The following is a 22,384-nucleotide window of genomic DNA, read 5'->3' on the forward strand; positions in this document are numbered from 1 at the left end:
GGGGGGTGGGGGTGGGGTGGGGACATTGACAAAACGCAGCCACACACACACACACACACAGATTGCAAAACAGGTACACACACACACACACACACACACACACACACACACACATATTACTACTACGTAATGATCATGATGTTTCAATAGGAAAAGGAAGAAATGAAAATGCATTACTGTGGTGGTGTTGATCTGAGAAACCCTGTTTTATTATAAAAAATAAAGCATTTTCAAATCTCATATGGGGGAGGGGGGGGGGTCTTCTCATTCACTCACCATCACCATCCATTTGCACAATTATTCAACCACCTATTCATCCATTCCTCAGCCATCGGAGCACACATCCATCCTGCCATCACCCTGGTAAACTCCCACCACCTGAAACAGCGCTGCCCCACTCAGTTAAAACTTACTGCTTTAACTTACTGTCAGTGGGATGAAAATACAACTGATCTGTATAGAAAGCTCAACAGATATGCGTGTAGGAAGCCATCTCCACCTTCCAACAACAGACAGACGTTTTTACATGCAGTATAATCAGATCGCCAAAGGATCGTCAGCTAGTAGACACTTCACGCTACACCTCGGAAACCGAGCTCAGAAGGAGAGCAGGACTTTCTTATATATAAGAGAGAGAGAGCGAGAGCCTATGAGGATGTTGAATTAGTCTGACCCAGTTGCTTACAGAACTATAAATGTTGGTCCAACCAAGCAAGCACATCTGTTGAGGTAACTGCTACATCTTAGTGAAATAGGGTTTCAGCTGGCTGAAAGCACAGACCGTGTTCAGAACTGAACCCAAGCCGCTACACCCTGGACACCCCGGTTTAAACAGCAGGGAAAGTGGACAAAAAAAAAGTCAGTATTCACCTTGAGATACACCACAAATCTGTAATTAAATTCAGTAGGCAGGCACGTGTTAAAATTCTGGTTTACAGCTATGCTTGTGTTGGTAAAACTTTGAATGTAATTTGACCTGTTCTTCTACAATGTGACAAGTGCCTGTTGTTGAGGAACAAAAAACCCTGGTCTCCTCCAGTGTGTCACGTGGTCTAGGGCTCGTTTCAGGACAGGGCCGTTAAAACTCATGTCTCCACCTAACTCCCTCCTCCTGATGTGCAAATTGCAAGATTCTCTTAAGTAAAGACTCCAAGTAGAAACACTGGACATTTAGCATCGTCTATATATCAAATGAGTATATCCTTTTTCCTATACACAGTATACATACACTCATACACAAACGCATTCACATACACAAACACACCACAGAGCACTGTACAACTGTACTGTTACCAGTGTGCATAAATCCAACATCAGTCCGCTAGTGTCTTTGCAGTAGGGACAATATGCACCAAAAATATAAGCACCTCCTTTCATCTAAATGCTTCTCAACCTATACAGTACATATCATAAGTCATTGTGTTTCAGGGATGGTCTGTACTGTTTTGTGTTTGTGTAAGTATGTGTGTGTGTGTGTGTGTGTGTGTGTGTGTGTATGGACAGACACAGACTAGCATCATGCACACTCCAGCACATACACACACACACACACACACACACATTACAAATATACGACACCCTTCAAAATTCTGTGGCGTGAGCTTCCGATCATTGCTCTCAGTCTAAGTACAGAACATCACTGGGATCAAAACACATTCCGATACTTTTTCCCTCACGTTTGCATGGCTGACCGGCTGCACAAGCGCACATGCTAAAAACCATCATATTTCTAATTCCTTTTGTCACTGTAAATTTTTCTCTAACCATCTACACACTGGAATTTTTCTCCAATACTCCATCACATTCATCCCTTTCTTGGTGACCCCATGGTACATCCACTCCCACATTACCAAAACCACCCCTTCACTTTTCCAAAAGCTTCACCTTTCCAAAGTGCTGTTGCTACTTTTTTTTTTACCCTTGTCTACAAAAAAAAAAAAAAAAATCTAAAAACATACAGTACTGCGTAAATAAAGAGACAACAAATATTTATCGGCTGTATGGTGAGTGTGACAGGTGTGTGAAGTGCTTTGAAACATCCTGACCCTCTCAGAACGGACATGCAGAATTATCTCGGTTCCTCTCACGCAGCCTTTCTGGATAAAAAAATATAAAGTAATTCATCGAAAACAATGAGGATCGTATGCAGTCTTCCTCTTACTATTTTCTGTGAAGTTCGCCAACCCAGCGTGTTTGCACTTGTATGTGTTAGGTTAGGGTATCTCACATTAACATTGACCCACCTAGGTTCAATCTAGGACTAAATGACCCCTGATTAAGGTTTTTGACAATCATTAAAAACAACTATCTTGGTGAGATAGAAGACGAGGGGTTTAAGAAAAACAAATTAAAATAAAATGCTGAAAGATGAAAGTAAAGACTTCTCTCACATCGAACTGAACAGAATAAGTGTTGTTCCCTCTCTTTTGTGTGGCACACCGGCACCACTTGATGACATTACAAATCCGGTCTGGTACATTTATACTAAAGACTTGGCGAATTACATTTTTCCAGATGATTTTCTGATTTAGCAAAATGGAAAATTGCATGATTTACCAACAAATCCTTCATGCTCAGGATCAGCTGACATTATATCACCCCTGTGGCCCAATGTACAACCGCAGGCGCTGCCAGGGGTGGTGGGAAAGTCTTTCCATCCAGGCAGCCTCACTTGCAGTGCACAGGGAGTGAACTCACTGTCAGGAAGCCAACTGTGAGCTAATTCAATTTGAAATTTACATAATGTGTAATGTGCAGCCAGCCGAGTAGAGCCATCAAGCGTTGCTCCTGTGTGCCACACAGCCACCGATAAACATTTAGCACACTTCACAAATCCCTCACCAAAAGTCTTCTCATGAAAACCATCAAAACGGCACTGATTGCTTGTGTGATATCAAATCCATCTATAAAAATGTGTTATAAACTACATGGACTTAATGTAAGGTGATAACATGTAGAGTAAAGTTTCCTCTACAGTACAGTATTCAAGATAGAAAACAAAAACAGAAAACAAAACTTTAAAACCAAGACAAATGAAACATTAATGTGGGCATTTGTGTTTTTTTTTTTGTAGAATCCTTTTATGTTTTTTTCTTTTCCAAATCCCAAGGGTTATTAACATTCCTGCTAGCCTTCACTTGCCAATATTCGACCTTCCCTCGATGCTGACTTTCACCTCGTGAGGGATGAAGGAAGGTTTGGGTAGGGTCAAAGGTGGCTCCTCCTCTGATTTTTCTACTTTTCGACCTTCAGGGGCTGACCACCTCCTCTTTCTGCCTCCTGATGGCTTACTGGAGCCAGCTTCGGCAACCTGACCTTTAGAAACTGACCCTCTATCCCCAAACATGACATCCCCGTTTTCCACATTGGCTCCCCGTCCACTCCCGTTCCCACTTCCACCGCTCCCCCGTTGGCTGATGCCATTCTCCCGCTCCCCATGCCTGGAGCCTCCTCCACTGCAGCTCTGGGGGGCGTCTGAGACAGCTTTGGGGGGTTTGAGGTGCCCGTGGCTGGAGGCTGGGACAGAGGCAGGGTTGGCCAGCTCCAGGGGCTGAGTCTTCTTCAGAGATCCATTCCTCAGGTTCTTGAGGGTGAGTGAAATACAAACATCGCCCACAGAAAGCTTGGTGCAAGGCAGCTCCAGGAGCTGGGTGGTCCGGTCTGGGCAGCACGAAGACCAGCCTTGGCCAAAGACAAAGAAGGGGTACTCCACCAAGACCTCCACACTCACCTAGAGGACAGGAAATGAGTGAAATACATCAATACAAAGGCACTTGAATATAACAGATTGTCTGTAAGGAAAATGACTTAAAACTTGGTTTCAAATCCTTAGTATTTTCTACAACATTGAATGGTTGCGACTAAATAAGTAACAATATAATTTAAAGGAAAAAAATACCACTAGGTATTAGACCTGAACCGGGGACAAAACCCTAGGGCCACCCAAGTAACCACATATCTGTAGCCTAGAGGGAAGAAAATGGTGACAAGGGCCCTGACAAAGATCTCCGATGTTATATTAAGGGTCAAAAAGACACACACAGTAGCTGGGGAGTACAACAAAAAAAGTAAATCTTTAATTGACTTTCGTAGAATCTTAGATTCTGAGGATTCCTGTTGGCCAAGTGTTTTATTATGATGCTGACCATGTAATTTCAACATCCAGTTTGAGTCCAACCGGGGACTTTTGTTGCATATTCCATGATTGATTATGATTATTCCATCATTCTGTGATCCTAATCAATCCTGAAGTTTAAAAAAATTACAGACGCATTGAGTTTTTGTGAATAGTCGATGCTCATTCTTGACTTGAGTGGTGCCACAACTTTAGAGTTGAAACCAAGGAGTACTCAAACATAATTTAGAAGCATGTATAAAACATCAGTTGGAGTCTAGACCAGTATTTTAATAAAAACATTATTTTACTGTAACAGACGTGTTTATATCACGTTTGTTCCTGAAGGTGATTACTAGAGAAACTTTTAAATTTCGATACAGGTTGATGTACAAATGAGAACGAAGAGATGACTGCTTGCTAGAAACAACAGTTACTTTAGTTGTGTCCAAATTTAGCTGAATGAAACAAGTTTTGGGACACACAGTCCTTAAAATCAGCAACACAATAATGTAATAACCAATAGTGATGGGTTTGTTTTACAGAGAGACGCAACTGGATATTGATGATAGTAGAGAAGAAATACAAGCATTCCTTGGGAAAAAATGTCTGACAACTTATTTTAAGAAAACAATATCAACCTAAAAATTAAACCTTGTGGTCCATTACACAAAATCAATGAAGAGGTGAAGAGATGACGTTTTGATGAAGTGTTGACTGCTGTAGTTTTAGTTTCTGATTGGAGTCTGCATTATCATTTGTATGTATGAGAGAATGAAAAGATGACAGATAAAAGCAGAAAAGTCTTTGGGCAAGAGGGGGCGAGGGAGAAAATAAACCTGAGGAGAAAAAAGATGAAGTGAAGGAAAATCTGAACTAGAGGAGAGAGAATGAGAAGATGGGAGTGGAGGAAGTTACTGAGACAGAGATGAAAAGGCAAGCTACAAAGGGAGGGTGGGTTGAACAAGAAGAGGACTGAGGAAGCGGGTGTGAAAGAGAACAATGTCAAGAACGATAGAAGTGTAAGATGTATCAAACACCCTCTCAAAGCAAACGTCAGGCAATATTTTCCCTCCTGTATTATATAATTTTTGACTTCTCAGAGTAAGTCCTTGGAGTGTGGACTCAAAGCTGCTACCACCTCTCTGGAAAAGAAGAAATAAGAGCCACTGAGGGAGTACAAGAGTGAAAGATAAGTCTTTGAAAGATGGTCAGCTTTTGTGGGGTACGGTATCAAAGAGCAGCCGGGGGCTGGAGAGATGGTTAGAGATCTGCTGTGTGGGTGGACGAGTCACAGCATGGACAGATGAAATAGATTATCTAGCTTTAACGCACACTCCTCGCTATCAAAGACAGCGAGGAGTGTGTATGTGTATGTGAGTGTGTGAAACTGTGTTTGAAGGAGTTGGAGGGAACCAGAGACAGAAAACAGAAAGATAAATTGTGGCATTGTATTAGATGTTAAGAGATTACTGTGAGAAAAATATTGATCTTTTCAGAGTATGAAATATTATGTGGAAATAAGACATGTATCCTTGGTGTAATTTTGAATCAATACTTATACAATATTTTTAGCAGTATGGGTTGGAGTTAAAACTAAACGAGATACTAAAGAAATATATTTTCAGGGCTTCTGTCAAACCTGAAAAGTATGTGGCAGTAAAAATCGTACTGTATCCATGCATTCATTTTCCTGCCTTTATATACTTAATAGAAAACTTGATTAGTAGATTCCAAAGTCAACTCTTTGAACCTCTCTAAAGCTCAAAACCAGAATATGTTTTTACCTGACTGTCATCCTGGTACATTGAACTTAATTAGAGAGGTAATAGCAGAGTCCTGTGAGATTCACGATAATAAGAGTCATTAGTATGGGAGCATCTGAACACTTGTCATTCAACATTAATAACACCGGCTAAGAATATATATAAAAGCATTCTAAGGGATCTAGTTGAAAGTCATCTTTGACATTCACAGAGGCAAACTACAACTGGGCTGTTTAGCTTGATGCTGGATTGAACTTAAGTCTTTGGAGAGAACTAAACATTAATAAAAGGACTTAAAGGAATGGTTTGATGCTTGTACACTGTCTTGCCGAGAGCAAGATGAAAAGATCAAAACCAACCTCATGTCTGTCCATTACAAAGCTACAATTAGCAGCTACTTAGCTTAGCTTATTAAAAAGACTGGAAGCAGAGGGAAACAGCCAGCCAAATGTACAAAAATTGCTCCTGGTCAAGAAACTGTCCAGCACAACACCCCCTTTAAAACTACAACTTGTTATTTTAACATTTTGTTCTTTGCACAGATTAACCAAATGTGATGTAATGTGTTAATTATTATTAGAACTTTTATTTTTAGACCAAGTTAAACTAGCTGTTTCTCACTGCTTTCAGTGTCAATGCTTAGCTAAGCTTACCCTCTGCTGGCAGTAGCAGACATGAGAGTAGGATCAATCTTCTCATCTAACTTTTGGCAACAAAGCAAATAAGCGTGTTTATTTCTTAAAAGATAAATTAATTGTGTGATGTCATGTATGACGGGCTCCACAACAGGAACAGACTATAATAGAGGAATAAGGGAGAAACCCTTTCTCTCACCTGTGCACGGTGCTCACCAACAGAGAACTGAACCACAGCAAAGTTGGGTGAGGTATGGCTCCCTTCAATGCGCTCCACTGTGGACGAGTCAATCTTCAGCTCACTGCTGATCTCTGCACTCTGGATGAAGTCCTCCGTCTTCAAGTCCTCCACACGTTTCAGCTCCCCATCGGCCAGCTGGATGATGGAGCCCTTGATGAAATATGGGGGAAGTGAGGGGGGAACCACCGTACTGGACGGGGGAGGAGGCACAGAGGGGGCGACCAGCCCTGGCGGAGCGGGAACAATGGGGAGATGAAGCTGGGCTTGGACCACTGCACCTGAAGCGGCCTGGTGATACGTGCCACTGGGGGTTTCCAGAGTTTCTCCTTTGGGGATGGGGGCAGCAATGTATGTGTGTGGGAGTGTGGTAGGAAATGGTGCAGCTTGGGTGGATGATGTCACGTGGGAGGTTACAGGTTCCAATGTGGTGACTCCACCTCCGCTAACAGGGATTATGACTGGTTGGGCGCCAGGAATGAGTAAGTGTTGTTGTAGGCTGGTGTGATAGCTGATTGGCGTATGCTGGCTCCCACTGCCACCTGCAATGTAACCAATGATAGGTGGCTGTGGGTAGATACTGGTGGAGGGCAGCCCCATTGACAATGGCTCTGTAGAGTTGTGGGTGGTCTGGATAACGGTCTGAGGCGACAGTGAACTAACAGCTTTCAGGCTGTCTACACTTAATGGGGGTGGAAACGTGAAAGAGGAGGTGGTGTTGGAGGAGGAAGGGGTACGATTGACAGGCTTGCCCAAGATGATTCCACCTTTCTCCGGGTGTGTGGTGGCGGAGGTTGTCAACTTCTCAGGGCTGGCTCTAGGTGGTACCAGCTGGTGGTCCCTGTGGCTGTTAGGCATTAGCATGACAGAGGTTCTCAGCCCTGAGGGATCATGAGTACAGTAGTCTGATGGCAGAACCAGATGGCGGGCCTCGTACGCTGATGAGGACAAGGAAGAGGTGGCGTCCCTTGATTTGCTCCCTGGTTTACAGAGGCTGGACTCAGGGGATGCGACATACCGCCGACCCCTTTCCAGGCCTCCATTGTGAAGCTCTCTGGGTCTGGAGCCAACTTCGTCTTTCCTGGTGGGTCCGTCCGTATACTGCACCACAACCTGGGGCATGCCATGTCCCAAAGTATGATGGGGGTGCAGTGACTGGGGTGGAAGGTGAGCACCTCCTTGGTGATGAGGCGACGGCACAGTCCGTGGAGAGGTTGACATTTGAACATAGTGAGGGGCAGGGTCTGTAGGAGGTGGTGGCATGGATGTACGCCCAATGGATGCTCGCTGCTGGTCATGTTTGGAGGTCTGCAAAGGAGCAGAGGCTGTCTCTGTGTGTGAGGGTCTCTGTGTGGCCAAAGAAGAGGAGGAGGAGAGGGGGGGAGGTGGAGGAGGAGGTGGAAGCAGTTGAGGGGAGACGTAGCCTGTGTATGGGGCAGTGTAGGGTGAGGCTATAAACTGCAGATTGGGAGGCAGTTGGGTGTAATGGACAGTTCCTCCAACTGTGGACTGTGACAGGGGGGATGTATACACTGTGGGAAGAGATGAGACTAGCCTTAGTGAGGAAGAGGAGGACAAGGAGTCTGATGTGGAGGAGAGGGATTTATACTGGGGCCCATCAGACTGACTGGAGCTACAGTGCCCACTCACACCACTCTCATTCCCACCAGCCACACTGGCCAGCCAGGCCATGTTCTCTGTGCGCTGGCTGTCGCTGGCAGGTGGTATGGTAGGTGAGCGATTTTCAGATGGTAATGTGCTTGCAGGGATCTCCCTCTTCTTTGGGGGCAGACATTCATTACTGCGTTCCTGGTTGGACTTCATGCTGATTTCGCCTCACGTCCCTCACAGTACTTGCGTTATCTTTCTTTTGGACTTTTATTGCTTTTTCTTTCTTTCTTGTTCCCTCCTTCGTTGACTTTCTATTTCACTTTCCTCTCTCCTTTTCTCACTTTTGATGTTCTATCCTTTGTCTTATTTCTATTAGCTATGAATTAACCTTCCAAATCTTGTCTCTCTTTCCCTCTCTATCCAGCTCACCCAGGGCCGTTGGTTATCAGGTCTTTCTATGATAACAAAGAAAATCCAGGCCCTATCAAGCAGGTGAGGGAAGGATTAAAGATGGGAATGAAGATATGGAGGGGTGGTTAGAGGGGAGGGGTAGGACGGTCTGTTCGGTCCAGGGGTCTTTAACGGCTGAAGGGTGAGCTCAGTGTGGTAGGGGAGAGTGTCACGACGTCACACCTGCTGCTGCCGCCGAGGACGACAGGGGGCCGAGTGCGTCGCACTTCATGCGGAATCATTTCCCTGCAAAAGCAAGCCTGCCCACACACAGCACAATCCTGTGAAAGAGAAAAAGGAAGACTGTTAGGAAAAGGTGTGGATCTCAAACAGATGAATAGGTAAATACATAGAGATTGAGATAAATGTGGTTAGATACTTTTCTGTTTGTTCTAAACTGCAAACATAATAACTTTAAAAACCTAAAAATGCATACCTTCTAAATCTGCGTAAGTATGCCATCAGCTAACTGTTTTTAAAGAAAATTAAATAAAATATCACACTGCAAGTAACCCAATGCAGTGCATCACAAAGGAAGTATCTCTGGTCAAGCTTATAGTGCCACAAGTGAGCACTACTATATACAGTAGATGTGTCCACACAGTCTCAAAACAAAACAACCATCTAACATGCATAAAGAAAAAATTGAGTCAGTGTATAATGCACACCTAAATAACTCACTCAACACATTTAAATAGACTAAACAAGCCAAACATGATGACAAGAAAAAAGTGATAATTTGACTGATGACCATGGTTGGTTGACCATGGCAAAAAGAGGCAATGAGAGGGAAAGAATGAAAAAAAAGGTTGAGACTCTTATTTTGAGTATAAAATGTAAGCATGAGAATTCATTTTGTTTGAAGGTGTAAAAGTTTAAATAGTCACTTGAATTTTTAATTTATAAAAAATCCCAGATAACTCTGGTGGACACAAATAGAACAACAAATACAGCCTCAATTTTCAGGGGGATTGTCTCATTTTTCTTCAAACAAATCCTTGTGATGAGAAAAATGTAAACTTTAATTTAAATTCTCCTTGCACATTGTCATAGATTCTGATAGCATTTGACCATTAATATTGCTGGAGCAAATTGTTTTTTAAATTTTGGAAAAAAAAAGCTATTAACCACAGGTTACCATGAAGCAAATGGATTTTTTAGCTTAAGGTTCAGTTCAGTGTGACCTAACTTTGAACTTTTGATGGTTGGGTATAAACCCAGGGTGCAATTTGCTGGCGAGGATGGTGGGGATTCCCCCCCTTTAGTCTATACTGTATAACCTGCCTCTGCTGAATTACTTTTTATCCCTGGTGGGAACAAAAATTTATCACCCTTATAGTAATTTATGCTGCTTCACCCATAGACCATATAATATATCTAAAATAAAAACAGGCTATTAAAAAATATATAAGTGAAGGGCTGCAAAGTGAAAAGTCTATAGTGCAAACAACATTAAAATCAGAAATGGACTTTCACTGTCAGCGCTCGTGCTTTTGTGACAATAGAGACATGGCGTCTAGGCTATGTGATGACACAGTAAATGGACAAGGGGTTGCCTCCTTCCCTGCTTGGAGATGTGGGTAAAAGAAGGGCCACACACCATGGATGACCCCTACACAGGACAGCATGGAAAGAAGACAGAAGTCCATCATCAAAGCAGACTGTTTTCTTTGTTTGGCATCTACTGTAGCCTATTTATTTTTATGATGACAGCACGTTGTGCTATTGCATGTTGCTATTGCATGATTATCTTCTATCACACATTGAAGTTTGCTGTGTGCTACACATAGATCTGAATTAAACAGTGACTTGCAAGAATGACATTAAGTGTAATCACACGTCTGGCCGAGTGGAGCCATCCACACTACTGAAAGGAGCATTGGGGGATTTAATTCTGGCATGTTATATCAACATTTAACATTCTGTTTTGTTGTATACAATCACAACTCCTATGTGTCTGCATGAGGAAAGAACAAGGCATGAACTTGACATCACATGGCTGAGAGTGAAAATATTGCGCTTGATTAATTCAATTTTTTAAAAATGGATTAAAGTATTCTTGCAAATGCATTTGTCAAGTTTAAGTTCCATAATTGTTTTATTAAAGTTCATAATTATTTTATAAATGTTACTGTAACGGCTGCAAGAAATTATATGCTTATATGCTCGATATAGGCCCACTGTGGTTCTGATTTATTTTCATAGATAAAAACATTTCAAAAACATACCCCCCTCTGCTTTTTTCACAAATTCCCTGTATAAACCAAACCTACTTTTATGAATCAAAATATAGCCTAGATCATGTTTTGAAAGCAGGCGCAAATTCAATTCTGGGACTGGAAGATGGAGAACAACACATGGTTCCTGCAGACAGAGGACATGAAAATGGAATGAAAATGAAAAAAGACAAGGCATACTATAGAGCGGCAACATCTGCCAGCAAAATGCCGTGCCGCACCGAGAAAAATATAGAGGCACAACAAAAGGAATCCAAGAAGAGAAACTGTTGTGTTTATTGCCATGAAGGCTGACAAACAGGCCAAAGAGAGGCCATGGACTAACACGAGGACACTTCAAGAGCTCAGACACACTCTCAAACAGTGTTTGAATAGAACTAGAATGTCTGAAGGATGGAAAAGAGGCCATGAGCTAACAAAAGAGCATGTGGTGAACATGCCCCCAGATTTTAGAGATGGAGTAAGTCAGAGCTGGCATTTAACATATGCTTCAGATTTTGTTATAATACAACAATTCTATCACAACTGGTGTCAGTTTATATTAATAGGCCAATGATAATGATAAATTCAGGCCAAACAGTAGGCAATGTCAAAAAATCCATATAATAATTTATATTAGAGACAGTTGTAAAATATTATGTGCTGAACTTGCCGATAATTGAACTTGGACAATTAAAAACTGTGAAAATATCTGTGGCCTACAATGTAAACATGTCTTGTGTTTCTGTGGTTAAGAGATTATTGACAAAATGTAAAAGTGGGACCCCTGATAATAGCCTGAACAATTCCAAGAAGTTTTCAGCACCCGCAGCACTTGAACCACCAATAACAAGCCTGTGCTGTACTCAGTAAAGTGTGTGTGTGTATGTGTATGTGTGTGTGTGTGTGCCATCTGTTAGAGAGGACCCCCTGCTGCAAAAGATGGAAAGCTTGGTGTGAATCTCATAAATAATGTAAAAGCATTTCAAGCACATGCACTCACACACCCACCCAACCACCCACCCACACACACACACGCACGCACGCACGCACGCACGCACGCACGCACGCACGCACGCACGCACACAACCAGGCACACACCATCTTGCTTACTCAAACACTGACACCTGGGCATATTCAATTATGCTGACACATGTTCTTTTCCTGACACACAGCACAAGTTCACACACAAACACCCACACCCACACGCTTCCACCAACTAGTGCACAAAAGCACATACACTGACACATGTATTTGTCCGACTCAAAGACTTTCAGCATTTGCACACTTGAAAGTGGGCAGAGTATCAGTTGACTAACACACTACAAACTTACACTAAACATACACAGTAAGGAAAACTGTTGTTACGGCAACAACACATTGACTGCGATAAAAGCGTTGTCAATTAATTTCCTCAGTTAAATGTTTACATAGTGAGTTTACAGTATCATCAGCTGAGTGTGTTTAATGCTACTGTGAAACTACAAAAGCATGAGCTTTACTGTAATAATCAAAACAACAAAATGGTAACTTAAATGAATACTCGAGCCAAAAGGAAAAATGTGAATAATTTGCTTCAATCAAATAAATAAATAAATAGGCAATAAAATAGTTTGACAAAATAAAAAAGTGAATAATAAACTTTCAAATAGCCTTTCAAAGAGACTGAGGATCAGAATGATATGAAAGCAGGCCACAGCCATATTTATGCAGCTGATTTTGTAAAATCACTGAATAAAAGTACAATTGTTTCTAACACTTCTCACATTAGACTCACTGACATGGCCTCTTGTATCGGTGATGAATCTGATCTCTGCAGCTGCCAAGCCACAAAATGTAATCTTTCAACCAAAATGACTAGGTCAACACTTACAAGGCTCCCTAAGGCTGATTTGCTAATTCCTGCGGAGTGATACCATTTGCACCCACTGTATGTATATATATATATATATATATATATATATATATATATATATATGTGTGTGTGTGTGTGTGTGTGTGCATGTGTTCTCTAGGGACCGGGGACATTTTGCATCTCAAGCAGATTCCTGTGATTTAAGAAGTGTCGCAGTGCTACTACAACACAACTGCAGAGACTTTTGCGTAGGAGTAAACACACATGCAAATTCACATGCACATACAGTAGAAGAACGTGCACACACACATACTGTACGGGCTTTGTTTTATGGTAGTGAGAGCACATTTGCTCAAGCACACACCATCTGTTCAATCAAACAAGAATGACTCAGAGGTGTGTTGAGAGGTACTGTTGATAGGTGAGCTTTTAGCATTGAAATGCACTCTTCTTCTTCACTTTACCTCCACTCAACTGTCCTGCCTCAGCCTGCCCACCTCTCCTACTTCATAACTCCATTCTCAATTATCATTCTTCCAACTAATGGTTTTATGTTCTTAATCTTCTGTCTCTAAATGCCTTTACTTCTTCTTTCTTGGCATCAAACTCAGCATTAATCTTCTTCTTGTCTCTTCACTGTACCACACCTCATTCCCTGTACTGTTCATGCAGAGTCATAAAATACAGGTATGGAAAGATTACGAAACAAAGAAGCCACACTATTCTGCTTATATTCAACAAGCTCTTGCCCAAATTAAAACTTTGAGATAAGAGGAACATTATGTATCTGAGAGCTCACAGATCAGAGACATTTCATATCAGCTGTCACATCAAACACTGACAGTGTCTGTACATCCAGCCACAGATCTGTTCATGCTGCCGTCTATGAGAGCTTTTATCTTCGGAGAGAGGTACGTCATTTCTGACAGTTCACTCTGGCATGTGAGAAAAGTCTCTGAGAATTCCAAGAGAAATATTATATGCATCGTGTAATGGGATATATTGTGCTGCTGTTACATTCAGTATGTGTAATAAGAGTGGTATGGTACTGCAGCTGCTGAGCAGTTTATGCTTGGAATAACTGTGTGTGCTAAAGTAAAGCAACATATCACAGTAAGTCTTATATTACAGCAGAAGGGGTGTAAATTACTACAACAATAAAAGTAGTTTGTCATCTTGCATGACTACTGAGTTATATAAAATGGGGAAAATTGTACAATATGGAAGTACAGGAACAGATTTTTAGCCACTTGGGGGCTGCAAGCAAGGCAGTAAGCACCACCTTGACATATCATCACCTTATAAAGTTGATATGTTCAGTTTGATAGCAAACTGTTGCCTGTTTCCACATTCGGTACTTATGGAGCGACATCAGCATTCATTTGGAATTGTATTTCTGGCCACCTGCTGAATGGAAGTCCAATATTCACTTTCATTTTAATCCCTAGTTTGCTTTCCACCAACTCCAGGGAAAAATATCTGGCTCTTTAGCTGCTAAATGCTCCAATTTGTGCACCAGTTAGTCGCCAACTTTGTCTGTCTGCTGCTTGGTTCTGGACAGGCAGTGTGCAGCGTGTTTTTAGAGCGCTGAAAACAGCTACCTGTTGCATCTGTAAACGACACTGGGGAGAGTGAAACAAAATAGTTAAGTTGCTGACCATATAAATCAAAGATGTTAGAGTCAATAATTCTCTCACCTTGTCACTATGAGCAACCCTTTTTTCATTATACATTTGATCTATTGTTAATATGAAAATATTGTTTGGAGCAGCTTTATCTAAAATACAGCAACAACTGAGGAGGAGACACACATACACACAAATACACATGCAATATTCCCATGGAAACCCCTAAACTTTCATGCTGAAGTCCTTTCCTCTTTTATCTTGCAGTGTTAGTGAGAGATTAAAAGATAGAGGAAGAAGAGAAAAAACACTGTTGAATTTGAGGAAGAGGGAGAAAAAAGAGTGAAAAGTAGAAAATGGACTCTGCAGAGGCCTACATTTCCTCCTTATTACTGTAACTCTGCCAGCATGCAGGGTGGGAAACTTTGGTATTTTGAACAAAAAAAGCACACAAAAAACCCCAGTAGAACTACAGCAACAATTAATGGAGGGAGAGACCGAGAAGGATCAACAGAAGGATTTGAAGAACAGGAGTATGAGGGTGAGGAAAGGCTGGGAAACATGGAGGGAAGGAGAGAGAGAACGAGAGGAAAGCTCAACTGACCTACATTGCAAAAAGAGAGAGTATTGCTTCACTGAAACTGACACTCAAACACACATTCACTGAAAAGCTATGTCACCTGAATCTTGCTGAGTTTGCATCGTGTGTGTGTGTGTGTGTGTGTGTGTGAGTGAGTTAATGTGTGTGTGGATATCAGATGACCTGTAACCCAAGCCGTCTGTCCTCCATGTGCTTTAGTCTCTCACACACACACACACATTCACAAATACAATGATCTACCTTACCTAAGTCTGTGCAAGTGCGGTCTCTCGTGAAAAAACTGTGTGCGTGTGTGCGTGTGTGTGTGTGTGTGTGAGAGAGAGAGAAAGAGAGAAAGAGAGAGACGCAGAGCAAGTAACCTGAACTATTCACTCATGCACTATACTATTGTCCTTCTACGGTCAAAACAGCGGAGGTGTGTCTATATCACCCTCTTTCTGCTTCATACTAAAAAACACTAAGACACACACACACACACACACACACACACACACCCACACACACACCTTTCTTTCACACACATAGAAACAGTTCTGGTATACAGATATACTCTACATCTGTATGTGGAACCAAAAAAAGCATTAGAACATATGGATGCTGATGTTTGCTATTCAAACCCTGAAGGGAAACAGAATTAAACAAATCTTTCATGTATCGATCAGTTATTATGTATAAATATGACATGTTGAAAGTCAAGTCACATGTTACGGTAATACACAAAATACTCTACTGTATAATTCATAAATTCTTCAAACAGTGATAAAGTAGTTTGTGTGTATATTGCCAGTGCTGCAGATTTTATGGCCACAAAAAACTATGGTCATTTAAGACAACAATACTGTTTTACATTTAAAGACAGACAATGTCCATCTCTAAGCAACTGATTCCAAACTGAACAGCTGATATCTTAAATGCAAACAAGTCTAAAAGAAACCTTTTGGGTGCAAAGTCATGGTTCAGTTTTATTTTTATTTCTCACTCCAAACATTTGGCCCATCTCACTTGGATTACAAGACACACATCTTCCAGTATTGCATATACAAAGCATGTGTAAAAGGGAAAATAAAATAAACAAAATAAAAACAAAACCAAAATCCTTTTGTTTCATATGTGAACAGCCAATAGAGAACGTTTTCCGTATCATTTAGACACCACATTGGACAATTCTGCTTTTCTTCTTCTAGATTAACATACTGTCCAATTTCAATAGTCAGAGGTAAAATAACAGATTTCAGCTGGGCACATAGAGATCTTTGCTTTTTAGACAAATTATATACAACATCATTTTCCATACCATATTCAGCTTTTATCATTGTAAGAATATACAGTTTTGGTTTAGTCCATATATCATCAGGCCACTGCCCTTTGCCCTTGGCAAACAGATTGTCTAAACAAACTAATGTTGAGCTTTTCATTATTAAAAAAAAAGCCTCACCAAACCCTGAGTTGCAGAACAATGTGCACATATCTTTAGACCAAGAACCAATAATTTGTTTATCCCAAATAAATATTTGTCTTTTCAACCTACTTTCTTCCGTATCAAGTAAACGATTCCATTACTGATCTTCCAATGAGCCTCACATGATTCCCATCCCATGTCCCCCGCTATAGCCAACTTTGGTGCATATCTGCGCACACCCAGAAAATATCTTACAGCACTGATTCACACATAGAGATATTTCTACAGCCCCAAACCAAGGCAGTATAATCAAGCACAGGACACAGACCAGCTTGAAACCATTTAGAGTCTGTTTGAAAACGCATTTACTTTTACCAATGATTCATCCCAGAGCTCTACTTGCTGATTCAGCAAGAACCTTAACACCTTTTATGAAATTCATTTGTTCCTCAATATAGAAACCGAGATATTTATATGAGTCTGCATAATTTAGCTTATGTGATCCAACTTTAAATTGGTAAGTACTGCGGGTAAAGGAGGGTTTTCTGAAGTGAATTATTTCAGTTTTCTTTTTGTTAATAAACAGTCTCCATTTTTTTACACTATTTGTTAGTGTAGGAGAGTATCTGTTGCATTTTTTCTTCAGATGGTGATAGTAAAACTATGTCATCTGTATATAAAAGAATACTTATAATTTCCTTTCCACACATCAGCCCACAATTTAAAGATTTTATTTCTTTGGCCAAATCATTTATATAAATTTCAAACAATGTGGGAGACAAAGCATCACCTTGTTTCACCTCTGATGAGGTTGGGAACCAGCTTGTGTGATACTAATTCAATCCTACACATGCTATGGCTCGCTGTAGAGAGCTTTTAGAGCCTTGTAGAATTTTCCATTCACCTCATACTCAATAAGTCTATAAACTAAAATATCCCCAAATATCCAAAATCCTTCTGAGGGTCAATAAAGCATGCATATGTTGACTTGTTTTCACTAATTCTATTTTTTATAATTGTAGACAATATAAAATATGATCAAGACATGACTTTGACTTACAAAACCCATTTTGCTCTTCAATAAGGAGCCATTCCTTCTCTGGATACAACATGAGCCTCTCAGTAAGTATAGTGGAGTACAGCTTGTAAACTGTGCTCATTAGGCTGATCCTTCTGTAATTTAATGGCACCCTCGGGTCCTCAATTTAAGATTTTGGTATTAGATTTATAATAGATTTATTTTAAGTTTGTCTGCACTAAATGTGTGCAATGCTCTTCAACTCAGTGACATATTAATAGTGCATACATGTACAGAAATGACTGTATCTGCCCTGGAGGTCTATATATATTTGTAGGAACGTTACATGACATTATCATGACATTTATGATTCTGACTGACACATCTACAAACTATAGCCTGACCAATACTGGATCTTTGAGGTTAAAAAATCCAATAATGATATATTGGCTGATAGTAATTTTACATAAAACACATAACATATGATATGGATCCCATAGATTTGTTATTGTTTTAATTGTGACTGAGATACATGAGTGGGACATTTTACAGTTAAAAAAATAAATGTGTCTGTGCTCTCTGGTGGAAAAACTATGTGATGGTGACATTGTTTCTAAATGACCTCAAACCTACTTTGGCCTTTCTGTATTGCAATGTCTTGTTACTTATCAGCCAACATATACAGCACCAGCCAAAAGTTTGGACTCACTTTCTGATTCAAGTGAGAGTCAAGTGTCCAAACTCTTGACTGGGACTGTACACCGATACTAATATATCTCCAATAAACTAATATCAGCTGATTATTGGTCTAGGTCTAATACAAACTATGTAAAATGTTGAAATATTTGCAACAATGACATTAAGTTCCCATTTAATAAATGCAACATTAATCTGTAATTATGTTGTTGTACTTCTTGTTGATATGACAGTTGTCAGCAGCAAAGCACCAGCATGCTATATGCAAAAAAACTCTATTTAAACTTCCCTTGAACCAATGCATTGCATTACGTATTCAAGTATGCGAAGATTCAGCAGTGACAATAAACATCGGAATTGTATCTGTCAAAGGTTGTTCTTGTCAGGAGGCCCAAAATTTTTAGCAGCATCCACAATCACTGGTTGTCAAAACGATACACTGAGTATGTCAGTGTGAAATATCACAACATGGAAACTACAAAGGACAGCAGTTTACAGAGTGTGTTGTATCCTGTCTTGTGTTTCTTGTCTGTGTTTGTGTCATATCTCTGAATGTTTGCTTATTAAGAATTTAAATAATAGATCATGATAATAAAAAAAAAAAGAACAGTGACTTTATGTACTTTTGTCAATCAACTACCCAACATGTCACTATTTGACTTGCAAATGCATTTATTAACCTGTCATAGTAAACAAAAACTGGTGTGCACAGGCTGCATATGTCTGTTGCATTTGGGTCTGTGTCTGTGTGCGTGATTGCCCAGTCATAATCATAATCATGATCAAAGGGATAAGTCCAACGTGATGTGTTATCTCACTGCTAAATATAGTCCAACTGGAAAGTACAGTGTTGCTGCAGGCTTATACTTCTCAGTCGCTCTCTCTACTTCTCTATTTCTTCCTCTATGTCTCTCTGTAGCTTTTTGTCTATGTAGTTTTTCATTAGTGTGTGTGTTTGCATATGTGCGTGCGTGTGTGTGTGTGTGTGCGTGTGTGCGCATTAAAGGGAGCCTCGCCAGACTGGGAACTCTGACAAGGCTGCCACTTTATTCACTGTCACTCTCCACTAGTGATTACACACAAACAACAACAAACACACACACACACACACGCACACACGCACGTATATAGGAGCATGGTCAGATAGTGTGAGAATAATGGAGGATCTGCCATTGACAGATGGAGACGCAGAGTTAGAGAAGCAGGGGAAGAGAAGAGGGAGGGGTGACGGAGAGAAAGAGAAGCAAGAGAGAGAGAGAGAGAGAAAGAGAGAGAGAGAGTGGTTAAGAGTTACACAAACAAAGAGAGACAGAGATGGAGAGAAACAAATGACTGTGAGAAAAAGAGAGAGTCTCTTTCAGAAAACAAACACTTAGGCAGGGTTGCATGACTTGCACTTTCTCACCTCTCAGCAACCCTGAGGTTTGGTGGGTGGTTGGAGAGGGTGGGGGTGGGGAGGGGTGGGGGTGGGGGTTAGACAGACAGAGAAGGAGAGCCTGAGAAGAAAAAGATCAACTGGAAAGAGAGGAGAGAAGAAGAGAGAAGAGAGAAGAGAAGAAGAGAGAAGAGAAGAAGAGAGAAGAGAAGAGAAGAGAAGACAAGCGGGGAGGGGAAACACTTCCATTACGACGGCCGAATAGGATAAACGAGCAGCAACGATTGTAGGAAAAACTAGGGCAGACGCAGTACGCACTTACAAATGACATACTGTGATACAACAAGACAAGCGTTCGGGACCCACACACAAACATGCTGACTTTTTCTCCCACACACACTTCATTCAGAGCGAGTGCAAAACTGTGTGAAGTGTACTTACCGGGGTAGCAGGAGTAGCCCACTTCTGCAGCATGCTCTCTCTCCCCCTCTCATTCCTTCCTTTCCTCCCTTTCCTCCTCTCTTCTCCTGCTCTGCCGTGTCCCTTGTAAAGCACCCTGAGTCTTTCTCTGTCTCCCTCTCTCCCTCTTAAGCGGAAAATCCCGAGCAGAGTCAGTGTAGTTGTGCTACAAACCGCTCTCGGCCTTTTTCACCTCGAAACCCACACTGCCGACACACACACACACACACACACACATCCACACACTCACACACTGTCCGGACCAGCAGCCCTCTCCTAAATCTTGACAGCGAGGCAGGAAGCTCCCTCACTCGCACTGACACACAGGTGATCACACACACACACACACATACACACACACACACAAAAAAAAATTGGTAGCACACACTTGCACACGCCCACAGGGAGGGAGTCCCGCATGCATAGCTCCAACGTGTATTATGCAAGGGGCTGAATGAGAGCCAGAGCTCTCACACTGTCTGCCCTACACATACACATACACACACACACATACACACACACACACACCATACACACACACACACACACACACACACAGGGCCCCTCCCACGGTTCGCTCGGCCAACTTCATCAGGTATTCATTCAAAAAACACACACACGCCAGCTGGCTGCACGCCCAGAGACCGCTTACAAGCTGAGAAAGAGAGAGAAAGAGGGAGAGAGAGAGAGGGAGAGAGAGAGTGAGAGAGAGAGAGAAAGGGGGAGAGAGGGAGGGTGTTACAGTGAGAAGGGCAGAGTGGGGGAGTGCGGGAGAGATAAAAAGGGAGGGAGGGAGAGACAGAGTGAGCAGTAGAGATTAAAGAGAGAGAGAGACAGAAACAGAGAGTACGTGAAAGAGGGACACATGGAAAGCTCATGTACACACACACACACACACACACGCACATACACATATGCTTGTATCTAGGGCCGCAACTGTGATTCTTTTGTTGTTTTTTCACAAGCTTTTAATTAATGATGACCTAGCTAAAATGTCAGGAAATAGTAAAAAAATGAAAAAAGATTCCCAGAGCCTGAGGAGGCATCTTAAACTTTGTTTGTTTTGTGTCACCAAGAGTGCAAAACATAAATATATTCTCTTTACAAGGACACAAAGCACAGAAAATCAGCAAGTCCTCACATTTGAGAAGCTGGAACTGACAAATGTTTGGTATTTATGATAAATTACTTCATTCATCACTGCGGTTCAATCATTTTTTTGTGGATCAACTAATCAAGTATTCGACTAGTTGTTTCAGAACTACATTGTATCATCAATACACAAGCACATACAAAAAAACAGATAGAGACATACACATACTTACATACCAAATACTGTGCAATTACACTCACTCATATGTGTGTGTCTGTACACAAAGACACAGAATACAGTGAGTTCAATGACAGAAGCGACATCAGTACCCGTATCTATTTTTCCTCTTTTGCAGTTTCATTAGGTGTCCTGTTCAGATTCAACAAGGCTGCACTTCCTCCTTTGGACCACTAGATGTCACGACTGATTGCCTCACTGACAGGCATACAGTAGTCTATTTCCGTTAGTTAGCTGACCTAGTTAAAAGACCATTTGGAAGTAAATATAGATGAAATGTGCTCCTCAATGCTAAGAGATGTAGCACGCACAGGGAAGAAACGAGCACTCGCTCACAGAACAGCACACACATGCAGTATACTGTAATGATTCCCGCTAGACTGACTGAGTCTAAACATGCACTAAAAAAGACATCCTGTTTGTGTTGGTTGGTCTTCCTGTTAGCTTGATATCAATCCAATGTTCAGCTTGGGATATTCATGGAGTGTTTCACTAGTAGACAGAAGACATTTCAAAAGTTTGCTTTTAATACTGATAAAGGGGACAAAAAGAACATATAAAATGTACCCAAGAGGCTTGGATGGATAAGAGGATTGAAAAGTGGTAATCTGCGAGTTCTTTGTGTGTTGTTTTTTTTATTATATTTTGGAAGGCATTTTTGGTGATAGGCACTCAGTGCTGTGATGCTTCTGACAACATTTGTCAATCAAGCAGAATAGCAGTACTCTGACGTTGCTCTTCTAGGACTTTCTGTTGGTATAATATTCATATTAAAGATACAGTTCCTGTTTTAGAGTCACTATTGGGATATTATCTAGGTGTTTTAACCTTTAACGAGTCAATTTGTCTTGTATTTATTGCACACAAACCACTGCTGTATTGTTTAATATCACTAAAACAATTAGTCAGATTAAGAAATTGTTTTAGCTTTATATCAGAGCCCCGGACCGAAGTAAAGAAGCATTCACAGATAGAAGATACACAAGAATGAGACAC

The 22,384-nt window shown here is 41.1% G+C and overlaps 1 protein-coding gene across 3 annotated transcripts in view; it reads right to left on the bottom strand.

Annotated features, from left to right (window-relative positions):
- Window positions 1-65: 65 nt before the first annotated feature.
- Window positions 66-22,384, bottom strand: part of atxn1a (ataxin 1a) — a 99,581-nt gene continuing 77,262 nt past the window's right edge. For 2 of the 3 annotated variants that reach the window (XM_042436527.1, XM_042436526.1), the window contains 2 exons: window positions 6,715-9,095; window positions 66-3,730 (listed from right to left, as the gene is read on the bottom strand). In XM_042436527.1, the coding sequence (XP_042292461.1) occupies window positions 3,134-3,730; window positions 6,715-8,577 (2,460 nt within the window). In that variant the 5' untranslated portion in view covers window positions 8,578-9,095 and the 3' untranslated portion in view covers window positions 66-3,133. Of the gene's footprint in view, window positions 3,731-6,714; window positions 9,096-20,040; window positions 20,245-22,384 lie in introns of those variants that run through there. The other variant, XM_042436528.1, reaches the window with a different exon arrangement.

The sequence above is a fragment of the Thunnus maccoyii genome, chromosome 15 (assembly GCF_910596095.1).
Source record: "Thunnus maccoyii chromosome 15, fThuMac1.1, whole genome shotgun sequence".
NCBI lineage: Eukaryota > Metazoa > Chordata > Actinopteri > Scombriformes > Scombridae > Thunnus > Thunnus maccoyii.